General features: G+C 40.5%; 1 protein-coding gene and 1 pseudogene across 7 annotated transcripts in view; one reads left to right on the top strand and one right to left on the bottom strand.

Annotated features, from left to right (window-relative positions):
• Positions 1-24,979, top strand: part of LOC146641936 (tensin-1-like) — a 132,531-nt gene that overhangs the window by 79,234 nt on the left and 28,318 nt on the right. For all 6 annotated transcript variants that reach the window (XM_085399461.1, XM_085399459.1, XM_085399460.1 and 3 more), the window contains 8 exons: positions 527-591; positions 1,130-1,213; positions 16,125-16,237; positions 16,385-16,445; positions 16,565-16,640; positions 16,777-16,906; positions 17,536-17,601; positions 18,823-18,948. In XM_085399461.1, the coding sequence (XP_085255587.1) occupies positions 527-591; positions 1,130-1,213; positions 16,125-16,237; positions 16,385-16,445; positions 16,565-16,640; positions 16,777-16,906; positions 17,536-17,601; positions 18,823-18,948 (721 nt within the window). The remainder of the gene's footprint in view (positions 1-526; positions 592-1,129; positions 1,214-16,124; positions 16,238-16,384; positions 16,446-16,564; positions 16,641-16,776; positions 16,907-17,535; positions 17,602-18,822; positions 18,949-24,979) is intronic.
• Positions 2,490-8,950, bottom strand: LOC146641938 (uncharacterized; annotated as a pseudogene). Its single transcript, XR_014909749.1, has 9 exons — positions 8,856-8,950; positions 8,433-8,573; positions 8,154-8,326; positions 7,776-7,912; positions 5,541-5,634; positions 4,748-5,077; positions 4,489-4,654; positions 3,907-4,031; positions 2,490-3,598 (listed from the first exon to the last, which is right to left on the bottom strand). The product of XR_014909749.1 is annotated as an uncharacterized LOC146641938 (transcript).

The following is a 24,979-nucleotide window of genomic DNA, read 5'->3' as shown; positions in this document are numbered from 1 at the left end:
AAGATGTTACAAAAGGGAAAATTAGCATTAATTTAGCATTAAATTCTGCTAGTCATTTTAACTATGGCTGGTAACATGGGCATGTACAGGAATTGGCTGCTTGTGAAGCGAGCCGAAAGTTGAGAAACTACAGTTTCTTCATCTTTCAGCCTTGGAGGCTGCCGATTGTTTAGCTCTCACATTTATGCAATGAATCCTCTGTTGTTTCAGAGAATTTGCACATGGTATCCAGATAAAGCAGGACAAGCAACAAAGTTTATGCTCGAATTGAGCCAACTGCTTTAACCAAGCAGAATGATTAAACATTATTATTTATATATAGCTCCAACTTTTGGGTTTCAATTACACGTGAAAATGCTTGAAGACCAATTTATTACCATCGAAGGGGGATTTGTTTCTGCTCTGTTTCTTGATCATTAATTCAATGATCCTTTTGGAATCTTCCCTAAGTCCCATCAGTTTTCTTGTTACCCATCTTGACTCTTTATATCATTTAAACAAGCCCTGTTTTGTGTTTCTTTCACAGGGGAACCGAGGTCGAACGGGTGTTGTGGTGGCTGCTTACATGCATTACAGCAACATATCTGCAAGGTATCAAACATGTCATGATCAGACACAGCCTAAAACGTGTTAAAATGTAGTTTAAAATGTAGTGTTACATATTAGATTGCATTGGTGTTTGAGTTTAAACAGAGGTGAAGATTTTAGGCTGTCAGCACTGAAAAAGTTTGATCTGCGTGCTTTGATCCTTTAAATCGAAGGGTTATGTAAGGACAGGAGCAACAATCCATCACGGTTAGACCTTGCAGTCTGGGACTTCAGCAGCCTTGAAAATTAAACAACGATGTGATTATAACAGCTAAACACTCGACTCTGGCCAGCTCATTTTTCTGGCTCTGTGAGAAGAAACGCTCTGAAAATGTCATCGTTCTTTAATGCTACCAGATGTTAATAGGTGGGAGGGTTCCTGGGGGAATGAAAGCTGCTTCATAAATGATGAAAGCTGGGGGGTATTTCTAAATCTCAGCAGGTTTTCCAAAATAAAGGCTGTTCTCCTTGTTGTTTTGTAATCTTCAAATTGTTCTGTGGTGAATGATAACATCACTTACCCAGTTCTTGTGTCTCTAAGTGCTGACCAGGCACTGGACAGGTTTGCAATGAGGCGCTTCTATGAAGACAAAGCACTTCCTGTGGGTCAGCCATCACAGAGGAGGTAAGTTATTACCTCACTTCCTATTGACATCTGCTATGAGGTGAACTAGTCTGAACACTGTAGCACTTTGCCCACATTTCCAAAGGACTCTTGCAGCCCATTTAATACTGATGCTAAGGCTCTGAAGGGTTAGTAGAGGATTCAACACTTCTTAGTATTTTTACACAGTTCTACTGTACTTGAGCACTCATAACACTTTATACAACATGTCTCATTAACCACAGCATTTAGGTCAAATGCTTTCTAACATTCACACACATTCACACTCCGATGAACGCATCAGAGAGCAACTTAGGATTAGGACCCTTTCCTAAGGGTGCTTTGAAGAGGCCAAGGGTTGAAGCACTAACTTTCCGATTAGTAGAGTAATAAATCCATGTTTGACAGTTTTGTCAAAATTAACAGAATTATGACCATCAGATTCAAATTCTATATACCACTAATAAGAATGCCAATAAGAAACTAGTTACCTGTATCTAAAAATAGTGCAATTGCAAAACTCAACTCCAGCAGACAAGGCTATAGCTACAGCCGTGAAACTGAGATTCGATTTTTGGATTTTGTTTTTGGAAAAAAGGAAAGAAAAAGTCTCAGCTCCATGCTTTTAATAGTGAGTGTGTTAACTTAATCTCTCCCATTTAGATTTAGAAAAATTCTACAGAGGAAATTCTTTCTATTTTTTTCCGTTTATCACCAATTTTGTTTTAATTAGGGTAATTAAGAGGAAACAGCACCAAGAGAGGCCATCTATCTTGTCTTGTCTGTCTGAGGAATTCCACTGGTGTCTCTGGGGAGGCTGCAAGGCTTGCTGACAGTACATTCTTGTCTTTTAAGCATATCAGAGCATATTTTCTGTGACTTCATCTACACTTTTTTGCAATACAGTGGTATAACTCCAAACCAGAGCCAGTCAAACCAATCAAGAACGGTTAAAAAACATTTGAGCAATTTATTTTTTGTTGTAATTTTCACTCAAGGGACACTGTCTTCTTGTTCTCTAAGTCATAAATCTGCTCCTATTACATTATTAGCTGCCTTTGCATATTAGGCAGGGAGGTGCTAAAAGGCTTGACCCCTCTCAGTTTCCCTTCTTCACATGAGAAGATTGGTGTCTTGATCTGGGCTTTTCAGAAAGGATGAGCAGGAAAAAGGTTATGGGGGATATGCGAAGGAACACAGGAAACACCAGGGGACTTAACACCACTTCATTTAAGCTTGTGAATTAGTCAGCCAGTCATTCTTTAACAGGTCTATAGGCTTGCCCTCTGCCCCGCTGCTATTTCCTGCTTTGGATATAATTATCTCTGCCCCCAGAGACTGGCAGCATTATGGTCTGGAATGTGTGACATTAACATCAAGAGTGGGAGATGATCTTAGGCCGCTGCTTCCACGAAAGCCAGTAAAAGGCAGGATTAAAGGTGTTCCGTGTAGCACGGAATCATTAAATGATTAGTGTGAAAATAGTAGTATGCAGCAGAAAGCACATGTGCACACAGGAAAACATGCTCCACAGGTTCAACTATTTTCCATTTTTGCTCAAAATGTCTCATCCTTTTAGATTCTGTTAAGATATGAGAATGGGTCTTCAAGCTGATCAAAACATTCAACTTTTCCGAGGTTTCTCTTGATGACAAACATTCAACAACAGATTGTTTTGCATGTGCAATGACGTATATGTCATTAACACTTTCCTCCAATGAACCAACTAAACACTGCACAGTACTTTCAGAACTCCTGAGGATTGTAGTTGAAAAATAACAGTCCTATACATGTCTAGTATTTGCCTGTCACAAGATGAGCCACATTTACAGGCTGTGAAACAGAGGTTCTATCATAAGGTGCAGGCTCAAAATAAAAATTACTGATGACCTCTGAGTCAACAAAGTCTCCACGTGCTTTGAAGAGGTGTTGCTTGTAAAAGATAAATTAATATCTAGGCTGTCCAAAGCTCAAAAGTAAAAATGTTGCTGGAACTTGACATGTCTAAATAACACTGAGCAACTTGTGTGGTGTATCTTGCAAAAGTAACACAAGAACAGTCAAAGTGCTGTATAGTCTATGTCTTTAGACTGTACTGTGAAGAATTCTTGCTCTGATTTCCCTGACCCGAGGACTCTCCTTCACGCTGCCAACATCAATGCCATACACGGTGGTCTGGATGAATGTGTAGAAGTTGTGCAATGCTTCGTCATAGGACACGGCAAATACAAAATGTGCCTTGAAAAGCTCGTCAAGAGCTGCAACTCCCGTCTGCGTCACACAGGGAATGATCTTTTGATCTAGGACAATGTAGAAAGTCTGGATGATGTTCTTTCTTTCTCCAACACACAGGAGGAATGGCTGAGTGGGGCCAGCCTTAAGAAAAGTCTCCATGCTACCTCCCACCTGAGGGAGTGAAAGAAACCAAATGATTCACATTAAACAAAATTGGTAATTGGATGTTGAGTGGCAGTGCTGCCTAAAATTAAGACAATATTAAAATGTTTTACTTCGGGCCCACAGTTATTTTTGTTCCAATGTGTAATTTTAGTTTTAATGGTAACAATAATGTGCCGGCGTTGCAACACCAAGCCTATCTGGCATAGATATATTTGCTGCACAGTGGAACCCCTTGCCCTCTTAAAACATCTGATAATCTGGATCTTTTCTCATCAAAAGAGAAAGCTACTTTAACACATTTCTAAAAATCATACCTTCATGAATTTCATTAGGTGGTGAGCAGCATCTGATGTGCTAATCTTTGAAGACTTCCTTCCTTTAGATGTTGGAGGTAACAAGTGAAGCAGCAAAAGAATGGCAGCCAACTCGCAGTCCCATACTACAGAATAGGAATTAGGATAATCGCAATTACTGTCATTTTAAGGTCCACAGCAGTCATTTTTTCAATGTTATTCAGTTTTGGATAACTGATAATTTTTCAAATAAAGCAGTTTTCCACTGTCTTCAGTATGGTATGAAAATTCATTTCAAGACACTTAAAATCTTCTGGCCACCAAGTGACGTAAATATTGAGTCATAACAATACTAACATTAAGTAACTTTTTTTTGTCAAACTTTAAATGCCATTAAAGTTTGTTTGTAAATTCCTTTTCATACCATACTGAAATGAACAGAAACCCAACGTAATTTATAAAATCGACAGCTGTATTCCAATTTGTTGTAAAGGTGCCAAAACATGTTTTGATTTAATAGTATGGTCCACCTAATATATTGTGCTGTGGGAATTGTGAAAATGCTGTAAAGACATGTGAAGTCTACCATCTCCAACTTACCACCCTCGTCAGAGTCCCCCTGTGCAGAGACGAGCAGGTCATCCAATTCTGTACTCTGAGACAGATTTTAGCAATCTTTGATGATTTTTGGCTTGAAGAATGTTGGCCACTTTGCAAGGAATTTACCAGACACTTCCTCCCCAAACAGCATTGTGAAGTCTTGGTCAATCTGAAACACAAAATGTGACAATAGAAAGAACGCATTAACGAGCAAACAAACAAAGGAACCACACAGCTGTCAGTCAATCAGTTTATGCCTTACCAAGCCAGGTGTATCCAGAAATCTTGGGAAAAGGTCCAGGACAGAAGAAGCTGTGGCTGGATCTTGAATCACTTTTTGCCTATGTTGAAAAGTCACCTTCATTTTCTCTTTGACAACTTTCATGTCAGTCGAGTGCCTCATCACTGACATAGCTTCCTTGCATTCATCACCCGACAACTGTCTCGCATTTGTTGCGAAGTTGCGAAGAGTCTTGGGGCTGTCTTGAAAAGCTGACTTTGATTTCTTCATCTCTTCAGTAGAGTTGCGCTGCACAGTTTTCAATCTCCATGCCAGGTAACCAGAACCACTCTGGTGATCATAGAAATGTTCCTGCCGAATTAAGAGCAAGAGAGATATTTGTTCAATATTGATTACCTGCTACTCTACCTACACTGTTTGTAGCAAGTGAAGAAAACTCCTGACTGGTGGGATTGTTCAGTGCTACATGTCAAAAAGCCAGATATGGCATCATGCATTAGAGGTCTATTTAAATCAATTGTTACACAATGACATTTTTTTACATTTATTTATTTTGGGTCCATTAGGGAATAACTTGATAAACTGCCTGAATGACAGACTGACCTGAATTAGTCTTATCATATGATTTCTTTAACCACTCCATCAGAAAAGCCAACAACAAAATACTTTCACAGACCACTGACTGTCATATCTGCAGGTGTAGGCATTTATCACGTAAACCAGAATCAAAAAAGTCTTAATTGCATAAAAACTGGGTCACAGACCCAGGACTATGACACTGACAGCATGTATGCATCATAACATCATAACTTACATAACCATTCTTTGAATCTGGGTCCTTCAAGTTTGGGAACAAGGTTGTAATCCCAAGTGCATACATAATGCGGACACTTACTGGTGGGATCCTCCTAAAAGGCAGATACAGAGAACACGAAAACTATCAATTATTTACCCCAACACAGATTCAAATTCAATTATAAAATGTCAGCAACAAGAACAACATGTATCCAGGTGTATGATTTGAACTACCCAAACTACCTATCATCTGTAAAACATGACTGACCACATCACACACCTGACAGGTCTTTAAGAATAATGAAAATGTAGACTTGGATTATGCTCCACATGGACTATGACAATTTGATGCAGACATTTTCCTAATGTTTTGCTGTTGTCAACCATCCCTGTTAAGAAGCACTACAGTGGGGCAAAAAAGTATTTAGTCAGCCACCGATTGTGCAAGTTCCCCCACCTAAAATGATGACAGAGGCCAGTAATTTGCACCAGAGGTACACTTCAACTGTGAGAGACAGAATGTGAAAAAAAAATCCATGAATCCACATGGTAGGATTTGTAAAGAATTTATTCGTAAATTAGGGTGGAAAATAAGTATTTGGTCACCTCAAACAAGGAAAATCTCTGGCTCTCACAGACCTGTAACGTCTTCTGTAAGAAGCTTTTCTGTCCCCCACTCGTTACCTGTATGAATGGCACCTGTTTGAACTCATCATCTGTATAAAAGACACCTGTCCACAGCCTCAAACAGTCAGACTCCAAACTCCGCCATGGCCAAGACCAAAGAGCTTTCGAAGGACACCAGGAAAAGTATTGTAGACCTGCACCAGACTGGGAAGAGTGAATCTACAATAGGCAAGCAGCTTGGTGTGAAAAAATCAACTGTGGGAGCAATCATCAGAAAATGGAAGACATACAAGACCACTGATAATCTCCCTCGATCTGGGGCTCCACGCAAGATCTCATCCCGTGGGGTCAAAATGATCATGAGAACGGTGAGCAAAGATCCCAGAACCACACCGGGGGACCTGGTGAATGACCTGCAGAGAGCTGGGACCAAAGTAACAAAGGTCACCATCAGTAACACACTACAACGGCAGGGAATCAAATCCCGCAGTGCCAGACGTGTTCCGCTGCTGAAGCCAGTGCATGTCCAGGCCCGTCTGAAGTTTGCCAGAGAGCACATGGATGATACAGCAGAGGATTGGGAGAATGTCATGTGGTCAGATGAAACCAAAGTAGAACTTTTTGGTATAAACTCAACTCGTCGTGTTTGGAGGATGAAGAATACTGAGTTGCATCCCAAGAACACCATACCTACTGTGAAGCATGGGGGTGGAAACATCATGCTATGGGGCTGTTTTTCTGCCAAGGGGACAGGACGACTGATCCGTGTTAAGGACAGAATGAATAGGGCCATGTATCGTGAGATTTTGAGCCAAAACCTCCTTCCATCAGTGAGAACTTTGAAGATGAAACGAGGCTGGGTCTTCCAACATGACAATGATCCAAAACACACCGCCCGGGCAACAAAGGAGTGGCTCCGTAAGAAGCATTTGAAAGTCCTGGAGTGGCCTAGCCAGTCTCCAGACCTCAACCCCATAGAAAATCTGTGGCGGGAGTTGAAAGTCCGTGTTGCTCGGCGACAGCCCCAAAACATCACTGCTCTCGAGAAGATCTGCATGGAGGAATGGGCCAAAATACCAGCTACTGTGTGTGCAAACCTGGTAAAGACCTATAGTAAACGTTTGACCTCTGTTATTGCCAACAAAGGTTATGTTACAAAGTATTGAGTTGTGTTTTTGTTATTGACCAAATACTTATTTTCCACCCTGATTTACGAATAAATTCTTTACAAATCCTACCATGTGGATTCATGGATTTTTTTTTTTTCATATTCTGTCTCTCACAGTTGAAGTGTACCTCTGGTGCAAATTACTGACCTCTGTCATCATTTTAGGTGGGGGAACTTGCACAATCAGTGGCTGACTAAATACTTTTTTGCCCCACTGTATATTCAGAAACTACAATAATGACAATGGAAAATAAGATCACTCCATAACAAATTGTGACTTCTTTTGAAACATTATCAATAAGGGATTAGCAACTAATGAAAACTATGATTGATTTGATTTAACAACGACTTCATGACATATAGAAGAATCAATTTAAGTGGTGCAATAATGGTAAACAACTAAAATTACAGACAAAAAAAAACAAAACAAAGATTTTTCTTAATGTTTACATCACTTACCCATGACTCTCTACCATGTCTGCCACAAGGATGTTCACCATCTTTCTTCTTGTAGTATCAGAGAGGCAGTTTGTTTTCTCATATTCCTTAAATACTTGATCACCATCTGGCTTTGAATACAAGGCTGCTCTGACGATCTGAAATAACAATTGCAAGAAATTCATAGAAAGCACCTACCAGGTGGGTATAAAAATTATCAGCATCAACTGCTATAACCTTTGCATTAATCACTACATCTTATTTAATCATGAGAGGGACCACTGTTTTGTTTTTATAATATTTTTTTATAATATTTTTAAAGATATTGAGTATTGGTACAAATGAACAGGTAATTGGCAATCTTAAGTTACAACATATCATATCCTGAAGATTACTTACATTTCTTGCAGTGTTGCTGTCAGGAGGTCCTTCAATTAACTGTCTTTTCCGAGCTTTGGTAGATTCGAGTATTATTGTTGTGTCTGAACCTGATGATGATCCTCCTGATGCAGGTGACGGTGACAACTCTAATGAAGATGTGTGATCTGAAGAAGACCCTGCAACACTGTTGTCTAACAATACAGACAGCCTCATAGATTTAAACATGATTACACCAACTATAAATTAGTAAATTTAACAACGCATTTTTAAATGAAACATACGGCTTAAACTTCTTACCACTGCATTCTTCAGTGAAGACACTGAAAGACACCTGAGATGACTTCAAAAGTTCATCAAATATGTCCGAATCCACTTCCACTCCCGCAGAATCCATCAGGACCAAATTGGTAGAACCTGGCAAACTGAATTTCACCAGCACTAAAAAAGAAACAATCAATAAAGTTCTATATGAATTTATAATTCATAAATCCGTAAATCACAGTTTTACTTTGATAATATTTATAAATTCTTTATTCATTCAATTACTAAAAGAATTATTCATTTAAATTAGCAATCAATGTAGTGAAGTAAACTTACAGTATTTGCCCTTGGACTGCAGTGAAGGCTTTGAGTAAAGTACAAGTAAATCAAAACAATACTTACATGAATAGTATATGAATAAATTTACTTAGTTACTTTTAATCACTACACTCAAATTACCTCCTTGCAAAAATTCGGAGTAATTGTAGGCATCGTCTGTCTTTGGTACCCTGACCCATTTGCTCACTCCCTTAAACTCGACAGGAACCAGCATATCGCCACCTTCCAAGAGTAGAACAAAACTGCGTAACTGCACTGCAATACAGTAGTCTCTTGATTATCGCGGGGGTTAGTAGAAACCATATTTCTTTTTTATTATTTTTATATACTTTAAGCCATAAAAACTCTCCCTGCACTCTAACAAACCCTAATATAAAAAGGCAGAAAAATGCTTATTTTACCATGAAAAAAAACAATCTAAAAAAAGAAAAATGCCTTATTGTCACAGAAATGCATAACATATGAAATTACCATAATTAACAAGATGTAGGGGGCATACTCTAGTGTAAAAATCTTTCCATCTATACATACTCTCAGGGTAGCCTTAAGCATCCTAGTTCACCTAAGCCAGGGTCTCAAACTTCAATGAGCTATGGGCCACTGCTAGCACTGTCATCTCATTGGAGGGCCACTTTAGTGTTCAAGTAGTACAAAAAAAATACAAAGAAACCACCCACAAATATTTCCCAAAATGCAGTTCCTCGTTAGTTTTTAAAATTTCAAATATTTTATAACAAGGCAAAACCGCAAACTTGAACGCATTTTTCTCACTCCAAACTAACCGAAGCCCAGCTCCGCGGCTCTGAACCGTGGTTAAAAAAAACCCAAAAAAAAAACAAACCTGGCTAATACATCGGGTCCCGCGTCGGGCTCGTGGCCGCTAACTAGCTTTACTGTCAGCGAACACAGTGTACACTCGAGTATAAACAGCTTACTTACAACTGGGCTCCTCAGCCAGTCTTTTTGGCTGCAGTGGTTATTATATCTACATGCTTTCATCTTCCGTTTCTCGTGGGTAGCAACTCATACTTTCTCCCTCCCTCGCACTCAAACGCACACATCAGGAGGGGGAGTCCCACACGTTCTTACTGCAGCACAGACTACGCTGCACACGAGGGCCTGTAATACTCTGCTCAAATTACATTCTAATTAAATAATTTTCGGCTAATAACAAAAAACAGTCACTTCAAGGGCCAAATTGCATTAAATTTTTTCACAGGCTGCAAGTAGGAGTGACATGGGCCGCGGGTTTGAGACCCCTGAACTAAGGATTTAGCAAGTTTAATTTGAAAATAAATAAAAGGCGTTTAGTAAAAACTGTGACATATATTAACAAGTAATATTCGTTACAGTCTGCCAACAGCCAGATTATGCTAAATGAATGCTAGGAAAGTAACTGGTACTTTGCAGTTTTAGCTAGCAGTAGCCCAGCTTAACAAAAAACAATTAAAATTCAAATATGACACTTAAAGATAATGTATTTTGATACAAATACTATTGTTTTTACTAGTTATCATGTTACTTGTTCTAATATCAATCTAAAACTTAATATTTGACCGAATAAAACTTACCGCAGCAGCAAGAAAAAATGGCGACCGAAGATTCTGAAATGCGAAGCTCCACAGGAAATGAAGGCGTGGTCTAATTTAACACCCACAGTGTTAAAATGCAGTAACGACTAAAATCCACACTTACACTTTTCAGGAATCAACTCCCGATGTGTTATTTTAACTCGATTAAGTGTTGAACTAACTCGGAACTCTGTTGAAATCTACTAACACTGAAAAATCAACACTGGCATTTTTGCTGTGCAGTGAACGTTTGTGTAGAGGATTGGAAGTGTTCTGATTTAAGTTTTGGGACAAAACATCATTAATCTGTTTTATGTGCTTTTCTAGTTGTTCACAAAGAACTTGAATGGAAATCACAGGAATAAGGGTCACAGTACAGTGAAGTGATGGCATTAGCAGAACCCCACATACCCCAGCTTTATCTTACTCCTGTAACTTTCAAATTGGAAATCTGTCTGGCTAAAAATATAGACTCACTGGTCACTTTGCTAGGTGTAACTCACTAGTACCAGTGTGGACCACCTTCAGTTTTTCTTCATGGCATAGAGTTAACAAGGTGCTGAAAACACTTCTCAGAAGATTTCCGCCCAAATTTATATGACAGCATCAAACAGTTGCTGCAGATTTATTGGCTGAACATCCATCATGTGAATCTCACACCCCAGAGGTGGTCTGTTGGATTGAGATCTGGTGACTGTAGAGTTCATTTGAGAAGAGTGAACTTACTGTTAGGTTCATGAGTTTTGTGACATGGTGAGTTATCCTGCTGGAAGCAGAAATTCAAATCAAATTCAAATTCAAATTTTTTTTATTTGTCACGTACACAGTCATACACAGTACGATATGTAGTGAAATGCTTGGACAACTGCTCGTGACCTAAAGAAAACAAAAAAGGAAAAGGCTATGAATAAGATAGGAAATAAATATGAAAAATTAAAAAGGGTAAATTTAACTAGGAAGGAATAAAATATAAATTAAGGTTAAAAATGAAATAACTGTACAACACAAATTAGAATGAAGGGTAAATTTAACTGGGAGAATAAGATAAAATATATAAATTAAAGTTGAAAATAAAATAACTGTACAACAAAATACACAATATAGAACTATATAAGAATGTATGAAGAAATATAAATAAATATATACACAATAACAGCAGCATATACACAATAACAGCAGCGTGATTTAAGTAATGAAGTGAAACAATGTCCAGAATGTCCAGTGTGTGTAAGAACTGTATGTGTGGGTCAGTACTGTGTGGTGGTGTGATTGAGAGACCGTATCGCCTGCGGGAAGAAGCTCCTCCTCAGTCTCTCTGTGTTGGTCTTCAGGGAGCGGAATCGCTTTCCTGACCTCAACAGAGAGAACAGTCTGTTGTTGGGATGGCTGAGGTCCTTCACCATCTTCCTGGCCTTGGTCCAGCACCGCCTGCTGTAGATTGAGTGCAGGTCAGGGAGCTCGGAGCGGATGGTGCGCTCAGCTGACCGCACAACCCTCTGTAGAGCTCGTCTGTCCTGCATGGTGCTGTTCCCGAACCAGGTTAAGATGTTTCCCGTCAGGATGCTCTCTATGGTGCAGGAGTAAAAGTTCCTGAGCACCTTGGAGGGCAGTTGGAAGTCTCTCAAGCGTCTGAGGTGGTAGAGACGCTGACGGGCCTTTTTCACCACGGTGTTGATGTGACAGGACCATGACAGGTCCTGCGTGATGTGAACTCCGAGGTATTTGAAGCTGTCCACTCTCTCCACTGGGCACTCGTTGATGACAGGGGTCTGGTAGTTCCTCTCCTGCTTAGTGCTGAAGTCCACTATCAGCTCCTTTGTCTTACTGACATTTAGAAGGAGGTTGTTCCTCTGGCACCAGTTCTCCAGATTCCTAATCTCCTTCAGGTAGGCCGTCTCGTTGTTATCAGAGATCAGGCCCACCACGACGGTGTCGTCAGCAAACTTGATGATGGTGGTGGAGCTGGTAGTGGCCACACAGTCATGTGTACAAAGAGTACAGCAGGGGGCTCAGAACACACCTCTGGGGGGCTCCAGTGCTGAGAGTGGTGGAGGCTGAGACATGTCCGCCCATCCTTACTGCCTGTGGTCTGCCAGTTAGGAAGTTGGAGATCCACAGACACATAGATGAGCTGAGTCCCAGATGCTCCAGCTTGGTGGTGAGTGTGGAGGGAATTATGGTGTTAAATGCAGAGCTGTAGTCTATGAAGAGCATTTTAACATAATTCCCCCTTCTAGTGTCCAAGTGAGTGAGTGATGTGTGGAGGAGATGAGAGATGGCATCGTCTGTGGAACGATTTGGACGGTAAGCAAACTGTAGTGGGTCCAGTGTGTCTGGTAGTGAAGAAATGATGAAGTCTCTGACCAGGCCTTCAAAGCACTTCATCACTACTGAGGTGAGGGCTACAGGGCGATAGTCATTGAGAGAAGCAGGGTGGGGTTTCTTCGGGACAGGAACAATGATGGACTATTTGAAGCATGTGGGGATCACCGACTGAGATAGAGAGATGTTGAATATCTCAGTGAACACAGGAGCTAGCTGGTATGCGCAGTCTCTTAGGATACGACCTGGGATGCCGTCTGGTCCTGCTGCTTTCCTGGTGTTCACTCTCTTGAAGGCTCTCCTTACTTCATGCTCGGAGATGACGAGCACGTTTCCGGTGCTGGCAGTATCTTCCTGTCTGCAGCCGTTAGCGCCGCTAACACTAGCATTGTTGGAGACCTTAGCTGCAGCCTCGAAGCGAGCATAGAAAGTGTTCAGCTCGTCTGCCAGAGTCACGGCCGCGTTCGTCATACCGGTTGTTGGTGCTTTATAGTCCGTTATTGTCGTTAGTCCCCGCCACAGGCTCCTAGAGTCACTCTGTTGGAGTTGTGACTCTAGTTTCCTCCCGTAGCGCTGCTTCGCCTCTTTCACCGCCCTCCGCACGTTATATGACGCGGCTTTGTACGGGTCCATGTCCCCCGTCATGAGTCCCGTGTTGTAGGCAGCGGTGCGGGATCTCAGAGCGTCGCGGATGGTTTTATCCACCCACGGCTTCTGGTTGGGAAACGTTGTGATAGTCTTTGTCTCCACGGTATCATCCGCTAGTTTCCCGATGAATCCCACAACCGCTTCCGTAAACACGTTGACATCATCATCGGAGCTGTTTCTGAACATGCCCCAGTCTGCGTCATCGAGTGCGTCCTGTAACGCGGCCACCGATTGATCCGTCCAGCGCGCGACCTTCCTCTGAACCGGAACTTCCTGTTTCAGCCTTTGTTTGTATTTTGGGATGAGGAAGATGGCGGCGTGATCAGATTTGCCAAAAGGAGGGCGGGATTGTGCCTTGTAGCCGTCCTTGACCGTAGTGTAGCAGTGGTCCAGTGTCCTTTCACCTCTGGTGGGGCAGGAGATGTGTTGATAAAAGTTCGGCGCTGCGCGTTTGAGGTTGGCGCTATTAAAGTCCCCCGTCACAATAAGCGCAGCGTCCTGGTGTTGTGTCTGGTGCTGTGTGAGTGCCTCATGCAGCTCGCATAAGGCGGTGACCGTGTCCGCTTGTGGTGGAATATAAACGGCACTTATAATGACCGATGTAAATTCCCGAGGTAGATAAAAAGGACGACACATGATGGACAGTAGTTCCAGATTTGGTGTGCAGGAGCGTGTGAGAGGAACAACGTTCGCACTGTTGCACCAGTTGTTGTTCACCATTAAACACACGCCGCCTCCCCTTGACTTCCCCGAGTCCCGTGTCCTGTCCATGCGGTGAACCGAGAAGAACTCGGCCGGCTGGATGGCGTGGTCTGGCACCGCTGGGTTCAGCCATGTCTCGGTGAAGCAGAGGAGATTGCAGTCCCGAATGTCTCTCTGGAACTTTACCCTGGCCCTGAGGTCGTCAAGCTTGTTCTCCAGTGACTGGACGTTGGCGAGCAGGATGCTAGGCAGAGGTGTGCGGTGTGCACGAGCTCTCAGCCTGTTCCTGACGCCGGCTGGCTTCCCTCTAGGCCGCCACCGCTTCCCTTTGTTCTCCCTCAAGATCTCACTCGGCCAGCTCGGATCCGGAGTTAAAAACTTCGAATTGTGAGTACATTGTAAACCAATAGAAACAAGAGTGTCACTGTCATACCTAATGTACCCAATGGTGGTGATTTTGCCGATTTAGAAACGCTGAAAACTAACTTAAAAACAAAGACAAAGAAAAAGTGGTCGGAGCAGTCGTGACGGCAGCCGACCTCACCGGCGCCATCAAATCAAGGAGAAATCAGAAGAAATCAGAAGATGGTACACTGTGGTCATAAAGGGATGTACATGGTTAGCAACAATACTGACCATGTGAATACTGACTGTGGTGTTTGAACAATGCTCCCGTGGTACTAAAGACCGCAAAGTGTGCTGAGAAAATATCCTCCACACCATTACACCACCAGAAGCCTGAACCGTTGATACCAACGAGGATGGATCCACGCTTTCATGTTGTTTACATGACCCTACCAACCAAATTTAGATAAGCATGTCTGGCACCAACAACCGTGTTCAAAGTCACTTAAACGATCTTTCTTCCTCATTCTGATGCTCAGAAGTTCAGCAAGTCATCGTGTCTAAATCACTAAATGCAGTTTTTTGCTGCCATCTAATTACCTGGTTAGAAATTTACATCAACAAATGGTGGAGTAGTTGTACCTAATATATCACTGAGTGTATCTCTGACATTAGTAGATTTTTTTTTAGGTTTAATTTTAATATGCACAATGAGATTACATGTAATTAAATGTGCTATATAAATACAATTGCTAGCAGCATGAGTTAAAAAAAGAAAATCAACTCAACAGAAAATGACAAAAAGACGTTGTAATGGCACTGCCTCATCCAGGACCTTCATCACAGGATGTTTTCTTGTTATAAGACAAAATGTAATTATGTGTCATATCGCACACACACATATATGGCATACTTACAAGCCTTTGTTAATCTCAGTACTGCTAACATGGCGTCCCAGCTCGGTCTAATTGAATTTCACAGAGGCAAAACCATCTGGCCACTGACAGCAGAGCAAGGAAGGCGTGTGCATGTGGCAACCCTGCGGTCAAGGTTACGTTCGGTACCATCATCATTATCATCATTAACAACCAGACCACAGTAACTCAGCAGACCCCCAACTGGCCTCCGTACACATCAACTCAGTGTGACGTTTCCCAAAGTAGATAAAGGCTGTTTAACGAGTGAAATTGTGTTCTGGCTGTTTTGTTGGAGCTCACAGGCGGTAAAGGTGAACCGCACCGAATGAGCAGGATGAGGATTTGGCGTGTAACTTAGCCAGGAGGTGCTTAGTGGGAGGATAAAGTGATGTCTCAACAAGGAATCGGCTGTTTGCCATGAGATTTTGTGAAGATATTCATGATCCCCAGAGAGCATTTCCCCGTAATACAGGCAGTCTTCTAACATTCATTCTATTGTTCACATCAGGTCCAACGAATCCCTTTATCAAAGGTTTGTTCAGTTACAAGTGACTAGTACCGATAACAGAAGACTTCTAGTTCCAAAATAATCCATCCAATCTTTTTACTTCTTTGGCTGCACAACCTTAACACCCGACGCTATCACCCTTAGTCTGCTGTTTTTAGTTTTTCATTCCCTCTCTTACTTACACTCTAAAGCATTTACATGCCTTGTAATAATAACATGTCATTATGGGTTTTTCTAAAGCATTGTTTAAAATAAAGGCCTATGAAAATTCAAGTGAATGGAGAGAGGAAAACCTGCAGTTTTGTTATCTGTCCTCATCTTTAAGCTTGATCTGTAAAGACTTTGGGACTGAGTGCTTACTTTTCATTGTGTCCAGGTATGTGCGATACTTCAACGGCCTTCTGTCAGGACACATAAAAATCAACAACAAGCCTCTGTTCCTGCATCACGTCATCATGCACGGCATACCTAACTTTGAGTCCAAAGGAGGTGAGCATCTACCAGTAAAGCGTTATACAAATACAGGCCATTTACCATTTACCACTGGCAGATTTTTTTAAATGAAAATTTTAAAAAACTAGAAAAAACTGTTTTTCTTGAACACATTTCAGATTTCTTATTTATATCACTTCACAGGTTGCCGTCCTTTCCTGAAAATCTACCAGGCAATGCAACCAGTCTACACGTCAGGAATATAGTATGGGAATTTTTATTCTAGTTCAGCGTGGTTTGTGTTTGAATTCAGGCATAAAATGAACCTGTGAGGTGAAAAGTAATTTTATTTTAAAGGTTAGTATTTTGTCTTTTTAACTGTAGCAATGTGCAAGGGGACAGCAACACCAGTATCTGTATCACCATTGAACCTGGACTGCTTCTTAAGGGAGACATCCTGGTAAGATAACAAAAAATGTTTCCTTACTTAAACAACAGTTGCCTTCCATTTACCTTTTTTTCTTTACATTTTCCTAATATTATATAGAGTCTCATGATGTTTCTCCATTTTTTTCTCTATTATCTGTTAAACGTAGCTCAAGTGTTACCACAAGAGATACAGAAGCCCAACCAGAGACGTTGTGTTCAGGGTGCAGTTCCATACTTGTGCCATCCATGATCTTGGGGTGGTTTTTGGGAAGAGTGAGCTGGACGAGACCTTCAAAGGTAATTTTAATTTGCTTGGATTTACACAACACACTGTTTGACACTTAAAAACATACAGTTGTATAGAGTTTTTGTGAATCAAGGTTATGCATCTCAAAAAGGGTTATTTTTTTTAAAAATACACAAGATTAGCACTGATATGACAAAAGCTTTATGACTTGTGTATTTATACACAAAAGACTGGTGGTGTTCACTGTCCTAGTGTTGACCTAGACTCATCAAAATGCTACCTCAAGACTGTATAATGGCTTCAGTGTCTGACGCTCTACTATCTGCTGCTTGGATCTCTGGTTTGCAGCATGGAAAAATTCATGGGTCCTGATGCAGGAGGACAGTGTTCCCCACAGTATTACAGTAAACAGGGTCCTCTGGTGGTGAAGCAGAAAAGCATTCACTTACAGTAACACTGTGATTATGGTGATAAGTAACCAGAGATTTCTTATTAAAGGAAGATCAAATTAACACTAAATTTGCACAATTGATTTGAATTTGGATAAGTAATTTAAATTCATACACAAAAACTGTAAAATAATAAATCCTATGTATGATAAATTGTAACCGTGCCTTTGTTTGATGTGAAACCCACACATGCGTTCATGGTTTTAATTTCTCGTTGTGTGTGTCTGCAGATGAGAGGTTTCCAGAGTACGGGAAGGTGGAGTTCGTGTTCTCATACGGACCGGAGAAAATCAAAGGTAATCCATTTTGGGAAAGGAGAAATTGATTGTTAGCATCACATGTTTTTTTTTCAACATTTAGAACTGAGATCTGATGTATTAGCCGCTGCAAGTTTTTTTATTTTTATTTTCAAAATTAAAAAAAAGAATTTTCTTAAAATGTATTATTTTAATTGAAGCGCTCGGAGAATACCAGGGGTTCATAAGTGTGCATGTATACAGGCCCTGAATTTATTAGACCACCTGTTATAAAAATAAAACAGGAAAATGGATATATGTAAACTAACTAAGTATATATAGTTATTTATTAGGTAAATAAGATACTGAATGCACGTTATCACCCCCAAATCTGAGCCGGCACACTGGACTTCTCTGAGAAGAATTCAGAAATGAGTCAAGCAAAACATCCAATCACCTAAACACTTGTTTTTGTTTAGGTAAAGTAAAAGTAAAGCAAGTAAAAAACAAAACAAAAAAAACAGTGATATCAGCTCTTAATCAAAAAACAATAGTGTGCTTTACTTTTTTTCTGCTGTTTTGTTAAACAGCAAATTTGAAAGTTCATGGAAAAGAACAATATTTTTGTGCACAAATGTTTAACCATTACAGATATGTAAGAAACGATTTTTGTAATTACCAATATTGTTAATTTAGGGCAGCTGTGGCCTTACATTGGGTGGTGGTTTAAATGTGTGTCAGTGTGTTAAAATATGATACTTCTTTCTTTTTTCATTTTTAAAAAATTTGTTTATAAAGGAAATATTTACATTAATAAACTTGATACGAAAGCATAATGTACGTTAATGTAAATGCATCAGAGTCAACCAAAGAGTCCCTTGAGAGTAAAAGTCATGAGAAATGTGTTAGCATAAAAAATAAAATAGCAAAAAGAAAACATAGTGATAACAGAAGATTTATCCCAAACAAATCAATGTTGTGTTTGAAAAAACACTATTTAAGAATAAAACAACATTTGTTATTTAAGCGTAATGAATTTTATACACAAATACCTTAATATAAAAATGCTGATTAATCAAAAGTGGTTTTCCCAATAACAGAGTGTAAGTCAATATAGCCACAAACCACTGACAGAGGAACTCCATTTCAAATGTACAGACTAATAGAAGATAACTTATTATTAAATGTTTTAGGCCATTCCAACCTCAAATATTGTCGCTGTATATAAACGTTCTAATATGACAGTGCCCTGTATGATGATGTTACTTGTGTGAACCACAGGCCTGAGTCACTTGGAGAATGGGCCGAGTGTTTCAGTGGACTACAACACCCAGGACCCTCTGATCCGCTGGGACTCATATGAGAGTTTCAGCCATCGCTGTGAGGAAGCTGCAGATGCTGACCACGGTATGCAAATGACATACAGTGACTATTTTGGAGAGGCGAAATTCTAAAAAGGGAAAAATGTCAACCAGGTAACCTGACTTTTCTGAATGAACCACCTGGATAGGAGATTAACGCTTTTTGTACACACAGGAATATACAAATATGAAGAAGACTGAAACAGAAACAAAATCATATATATAGTTTGTAATGATAATAATAATACATATAAGTACCAACCTATCTTTCACAGATAAATCAAGTTCCTCGCCCTTATCAGATCAAGATCTAGAGCCTTGACCAAAGGGAAGGATTTCCTGTAAAGCCCTACACCCTCCTCCTCCTGCTACTCTCTCAGCTTGTCAGTTAGGACTTTAAATAGCTGCTGAAGAAATAGGGGGCGTCAGTCACCCTGTTACTGGCTGCTCCCTCCCTGAGGGGGGTGTAACTTAAAACACCACCGGGCCTAACTCCCGCAAGTCCCCCTATTCATTTCTATCCACTCTGAGCTATTGCTTCTGTGCCAGGAGTCCAGAACTTAAAATGCGGGCACTCCATAAAATGCTAAACACCCATTATAGAAGCTGTGTTTGTTTTTTTTATCTAAAGTATTTTTACTTCAGAGCCCTGATTTTTGAAATATGGCACAAAGAAAGGAATGTTTGCTTGTCTGATTGTCAGCCATGTAATGCAAAAGTACGCATGTCCTCGTAGCTTATGTTGTAGCTTTCTCCCGGATATGCTACAAACCTGCTTTACATAGTGTTTGCCTTTTGTTAATGTTTATATAAATGAAACAACTGGAGAAGTGGAATCACTAACACATCATCATCATCATCACTGCTTCTGCAGTTCCTAAAATGTATTTTTGGCTACTTACAATAGCTGCCAGTCTGGCACGGTCCCTTGGATCCTCTCAGTAATGATGAGATTCATGATTACTGCTGTTAATCAAAGAAATCTGCACAAACAGGAGGATGTAGTCACCCTTGGTTGAGTCAGGACTTGGCAGTCTTTGTAGTGCTGCGTCCACTTTTATATATGGGATTTTTTTCTTCCAGCTTTGCAAAGACCCATTTCATTTTTATGAACATCCCCAGAGAACCGTTGCAGTAATTGCTGTGCTGCAGGAAGGTCAGTGGGAATCGCCAGGATTGCAAGTTTGAGCCTAATTGAATGGGCAGCGGTGTTCGCAGCACTCAGCAGAAAAAAATAACGAAAAACTCCCAGCCAGTGTATTCATCTCTCTAATTGCAGGCTTCGCTCTTACACTTGGATGCGGGTGTGTGGATGCTGAGTCGAGACTTGCGCAGGAATATGGTGTCTGTATTCGCAAGGTTTGGATCGACAGAGGATGCTCTGTACCTTAGTTGTTTTGGAAGACACAAAACTGAAAATGCAAGATTCAAAGAATTAGTTAACACAAGACTGGTGAACAAACGTTTTTTTGGCGTTTGATAAAATATAACCACCTCTGTGAAAAAAGGTTAATCACGTGTACGATGTACATTTGAGTTGGCAAGCCCACACAAACTCTAAACTCTTATAAGCTCTATGACAGAATGGCCTATTTTTAACTGCTCCAGCTCAGTGGACAATGATCACTCGTCGGGTCTCATTTAAATAATTGAACAAATGCTTCATCCTCAGGTGTTGATGTCTGAATACTTTTGAGGTTTGGCGAGCTCTTCCTGACGCCATTTTTAACACTGACCTTGGAAATCCAGTTGAGAGAACTCTGTGAAAGATGGGCATCTTAAAAAGGTCTGAAGGATTTGGTAGCTTAGAGATGTGTGTGGTTCATACTGACGCACAGGCACATGGACAAAAAAAGGAGAGGAGTCTGGTATGTGCCCGGCTGTTTGTATTATACAGTGTTTTTTGCTCTATATGGGCATGCAAGCTGGTCTGTGTGCTTGTAAATATTTGCATGTTAGTGTAGCTCTGTTGCAGTTTTTCATGAGGTATGCAGGAGTGCATGTTTATGTAGTGCACCTTGTGTTTGTCGGCTTCCCTTTGCTCCACTAGAGGCCCTGTGGTCTGGAGGCAGCTGTTGGCCCAGAGGTCAAATCAGTAAAAAGGCAACCATTTGGCCCAATGGGTGGCCGTAGAGATTTGTACCTCAGCTCGGCTGCTAACCCCTTAAGAAGACAACATTTTCCAAGGATCCACTAATAATCCTAGCTCCGAACCTCTAACTGGTCTGGTCTTGTCATCACTAATGGCCTGGCTAAAAAGCCAAGGAACACGCTTGTGTAGCAGAATTGAGGGATTTCATGACAGGTGGGGGGTAGAAGACCTGAGCCATCACTCATTGCTTTACATTTGGCTCGCAGGGAGTCAGATTTTTCTTGTAATTTTTTTAACATTGTCTTGAGCAACAGCTGTCCAACTTTCTGAAGGTTTTTCCATGTTTTTCTTTGGACATTGGCTGTTTTTTCACTCATTTTCAGTCCAATCCTTGTACGTGAACATTTTCCGGGTTGTTTTTTAATGTATATAATTATTAAGAAACTTAACACTGACCTATGAGTTTTTAATAATTAACAAAAAAATATTGATTAAATTGTATTGTATTTTAAATTGTGAAAACTTGGTGTATCTTGGCATTTTGCGCAGTGGCTGGCCAAAAAAATACCTACAGCAAATGAACAGTATCTGAAAGTCATGTCCTTAAGAAATCAGAAAAAAATCCATCAAAGGTCTTCAGCTGATCCATCTACTGTTCACTAAAGCCTCAGTGGAAGGGCGGCTGTCAGGAAGCTATTCTTAGTGAAGGGAAACAGGGAGACAAGACTGAGGTATGAAAATTACACAAAAACTTGTCTGATGGAGTGTTGAATCCAAATCATCATCAGTATGTATGTTGGAGGTCAGGAAAGAGGTACAACACTGTCTACAGTGTCATGGTTTGGGATACATTTCACTCAGTGGTGTTAAAGATTTTCTTAAAAGTGATGAATTACAAACACATAACAGAACCACCAGAGTTCGATCCAACATGCAATACCAACTGGAAAACATTTTATTTAAAAATGAACACTGTGAATCATGGATTGGCCTCTCCACCTTAACATTGCTGAAGCAGTTTGAGATCATCTTGATAGATAAACATACTATATTTACATGTATGTTTAAACATTTTAATAAATCACTGTGCCTATACCGCATTTTCCTACCAAAATACAAAGGAATGAAGGATGACTCCAGACTTTTGCAGTAAAGGACATAATATGTTTGATTTAGGCATAATTAGTCTCCATCAGTATCAAAGCACTGATACAAATATCAAATATATTTGGACCCCTTTCGCTATATTGTATGAAGTCTAATGAATTAACACCATCATTTGGTGCTGGATACATTTGTGTTTTGTAATTCAGTCTTTAAGAGTTTGCAGTAACATTTAGAGGTGCTTCCTCACCTTCATCAGGTTTTCCATAAGTTTCTAAAGAATCATAAGAGCATTACATAAAATGATTGTTAGATAACTCATCTATAAAGAATGAAAACAGCCTCTAAAAACAACCTTGCCACTGGAGAGTGTGTCTGTGTGTGTTTCTGTGTCTGTGTGGCGTACAGTAGGGCAGCATGCCCACTGACAGCGCAGGCCGCCTTCCTCGTTCGCCGGCCTCCTCCCATATTTGGCTGCGGCTGAGCCCTGAAACATGTCTGGAATAGCTGGATAGAGACCGACAGAGAGACAGAGACAGAGAGGCTGAGAGAAGCAAAGACGTTTTACATTTGAGGTGTAATACAAGTGAGGATTTGATTTGAGACTGTGAGGTCTGAGCACATTGGGAAAAGAAAAAAAAATTAGTGACAGAATTAGGAATGACATAAAGTCAAGGACAGAAGAAGAGCAGCTGGAAAGCACTGACTGGTGAGTGGTTCTGTGTAGTCTTTCAATTACAACTAGCAACTTTCTTAACTTTAAATCTCTGTCAATCTCAAGTAATTGTGCAGTTGCCCTAGTCAGATGTTTTCAAGTTGTATATTTGTTTTTTATTATATTGTTGCTATGTTTTTCTCTGGATAAACTCTTTTTTTATGGTATTTCATTTTCTATATACATCACTTTGCTTTTAGACTAGCATCTCCTTGCACTGTTGCCCAGAAAAAATTACAAGAGTACACATTTCTGTCTATTCGGTCTATAGTCGAGTCTGTTTGTCTGTTTATTAGGTTTCCATGTCAACAGTGTTGCTTCCTGTGTGTTTGGCACCTATGTGGTATAAAATGACTCATGGAGCGAGCAATTTGTGTGTGGAACATTTTATGAGCGGGCTGCAATTTGGGTACACCAAAACTATTAGGGACCTCGGTTGGCTGGTAACGTCGTGTGAGCTGCAGAAAGCTTGGACTTTGACACAGTTCATGTAGGAATGAATTTCTTTTTAAAACGATGTTTGAACAATCGTAACTTTTGTAGTGAGTTGAAAATTTTGCCGCATGAGATGATACAAAATTATACAAAATTATATTCCAAGATCTGTTTAAAAACTGTTACGCGAGATTAAACTGTTGAGTCTGACTTACCTTCAGTTGCTCAGCAGATACTCATTGACAGATGATCCCTAATTAGACTCGACTTAATCATTCTCTCTCTGCTTGAGCGGGCAGCGGTGTGTCTGAAGCACACAGGCCGACACCAAACAGCTGTTCTGACTTGGACAAACACAGTGTGTGGTACTGCAGGCTGATAGTAACCTCCCTGCCTGTTATCCTAACGGAAACCCAGCTTCTGCATTCTGTGTCGCTCCAGTGACAGACAGACACTGGTGGTGGTGTTTTTTTCCTCAGTCATTGCCATTTTTTATCATTAAAAAGCCTAATTACAAAAAATTAAGCTATATAATTGAATTGAGAACATTTACTGACAGATCTACTGTACACATTAAACGTTTGCAGAGATAAAACCCTGAGACATGGAGCGCAGTGGGGTATTTTAAAAGCAGCCTGCATGTGTGTGCCTCGCATGACCGCATAATGCTTCTAGTTAGACTTCTTGCTGACAGCACGGTGAGCGGTGGCAGCAGGTTCAAATCCCAGCAATGGAAACCCTGCTGAGCGTGTCCCCATCTCTTAATGCCTCCTTTCTCCTACTGTCTGCCTCGATGTCTCCGTGTAGCTTTATATAAATTCTCGCTGTCTGCCACCCTGCTTTTTCCCATTTTTCAAACAGCTTTGGTCAACGCAGGCTCATTTATGACTGTTAGTATCCAGTATTTAACATACATTTTACTCATGTTAAGTTGTCAAATATTAAGAAATGTGTCATAAAAAACAGAAAAAAAACCCCACATTTGTATATTGGTGCTATAGGAATGCAGCAGAGGTAAATATGGTCGTGGAAAGCTCTGACAGAGTCAGGGGATGACAGACCGGCACCTGTGCAGACAGCATGCAGATGATGATGTCTTGATGATGTCACGTGTGGCAGTTAGCAGAGCACGCCACGTCCAGAGACAGGCACGCCAGATATGCTGGTGTGATTCTAATTCTGATGTTCTGCTCATCACATACTGACGCTTTATTGGGACCTGTTGCTGTCACATTTGAATGCCCTGACATGCAGCATTTTGCTTTAGAAAGGCATGTGACAGGATGATGAAGCCAAGGAAAACATTACATTTCAGGACAAACATAGCCTTTGACAATCTTTTGCCCTTGACCCTGAACTGGATGGATGGATGTTTGGTTGGATATTACACATTACTCATTACTTTTCTTGAAAGTTACTTAATTGCATGCCAGAGAACGTAATCGGCTGCACTACTCCAGTGTTAATTTTGCTGACCAAATTTTCTCCCGCCAACCTTTTATTTTTTGACAAAAACAAGACAATAGCTAAGTAAAAACTCTCGAGCACAAAAACTGTGATGAAAGGAATAAAAAGGAGATGAAAATGTTCTGGAGTGATGAGATCCAGTCATAACTTATTTAGTTTTGTAGAAAGCTGGGAAGAGTTTGGAAATGACCCAATCAGAAGCAATCTCCTTGTAAGATTGGATGCACACATTTGATTGGTACAGCTTCAAAATTTTCTCTCAAA

Source organism: Rhamphochromis longiceps, linkage group LG23 (assembly GCF_057381845.1).
Source record: "Rhamphochromis longiceps isolate RC_006_pf linkage group LG23, R_longiceps_female_GT1.1, whole genome shotgun sequence".
NCBI lineage: Eukaryota > Metazoa > Chordata > Actinopteri > Cichliformes > Cichlidae > Rhamphochromis > Rhamphochromis longiceps.
The sequence above is the reverse complement of the archived record's forward strand: the minus strand, read 5'-3'. Positions and strand labels throughout refer to the sequence as shown.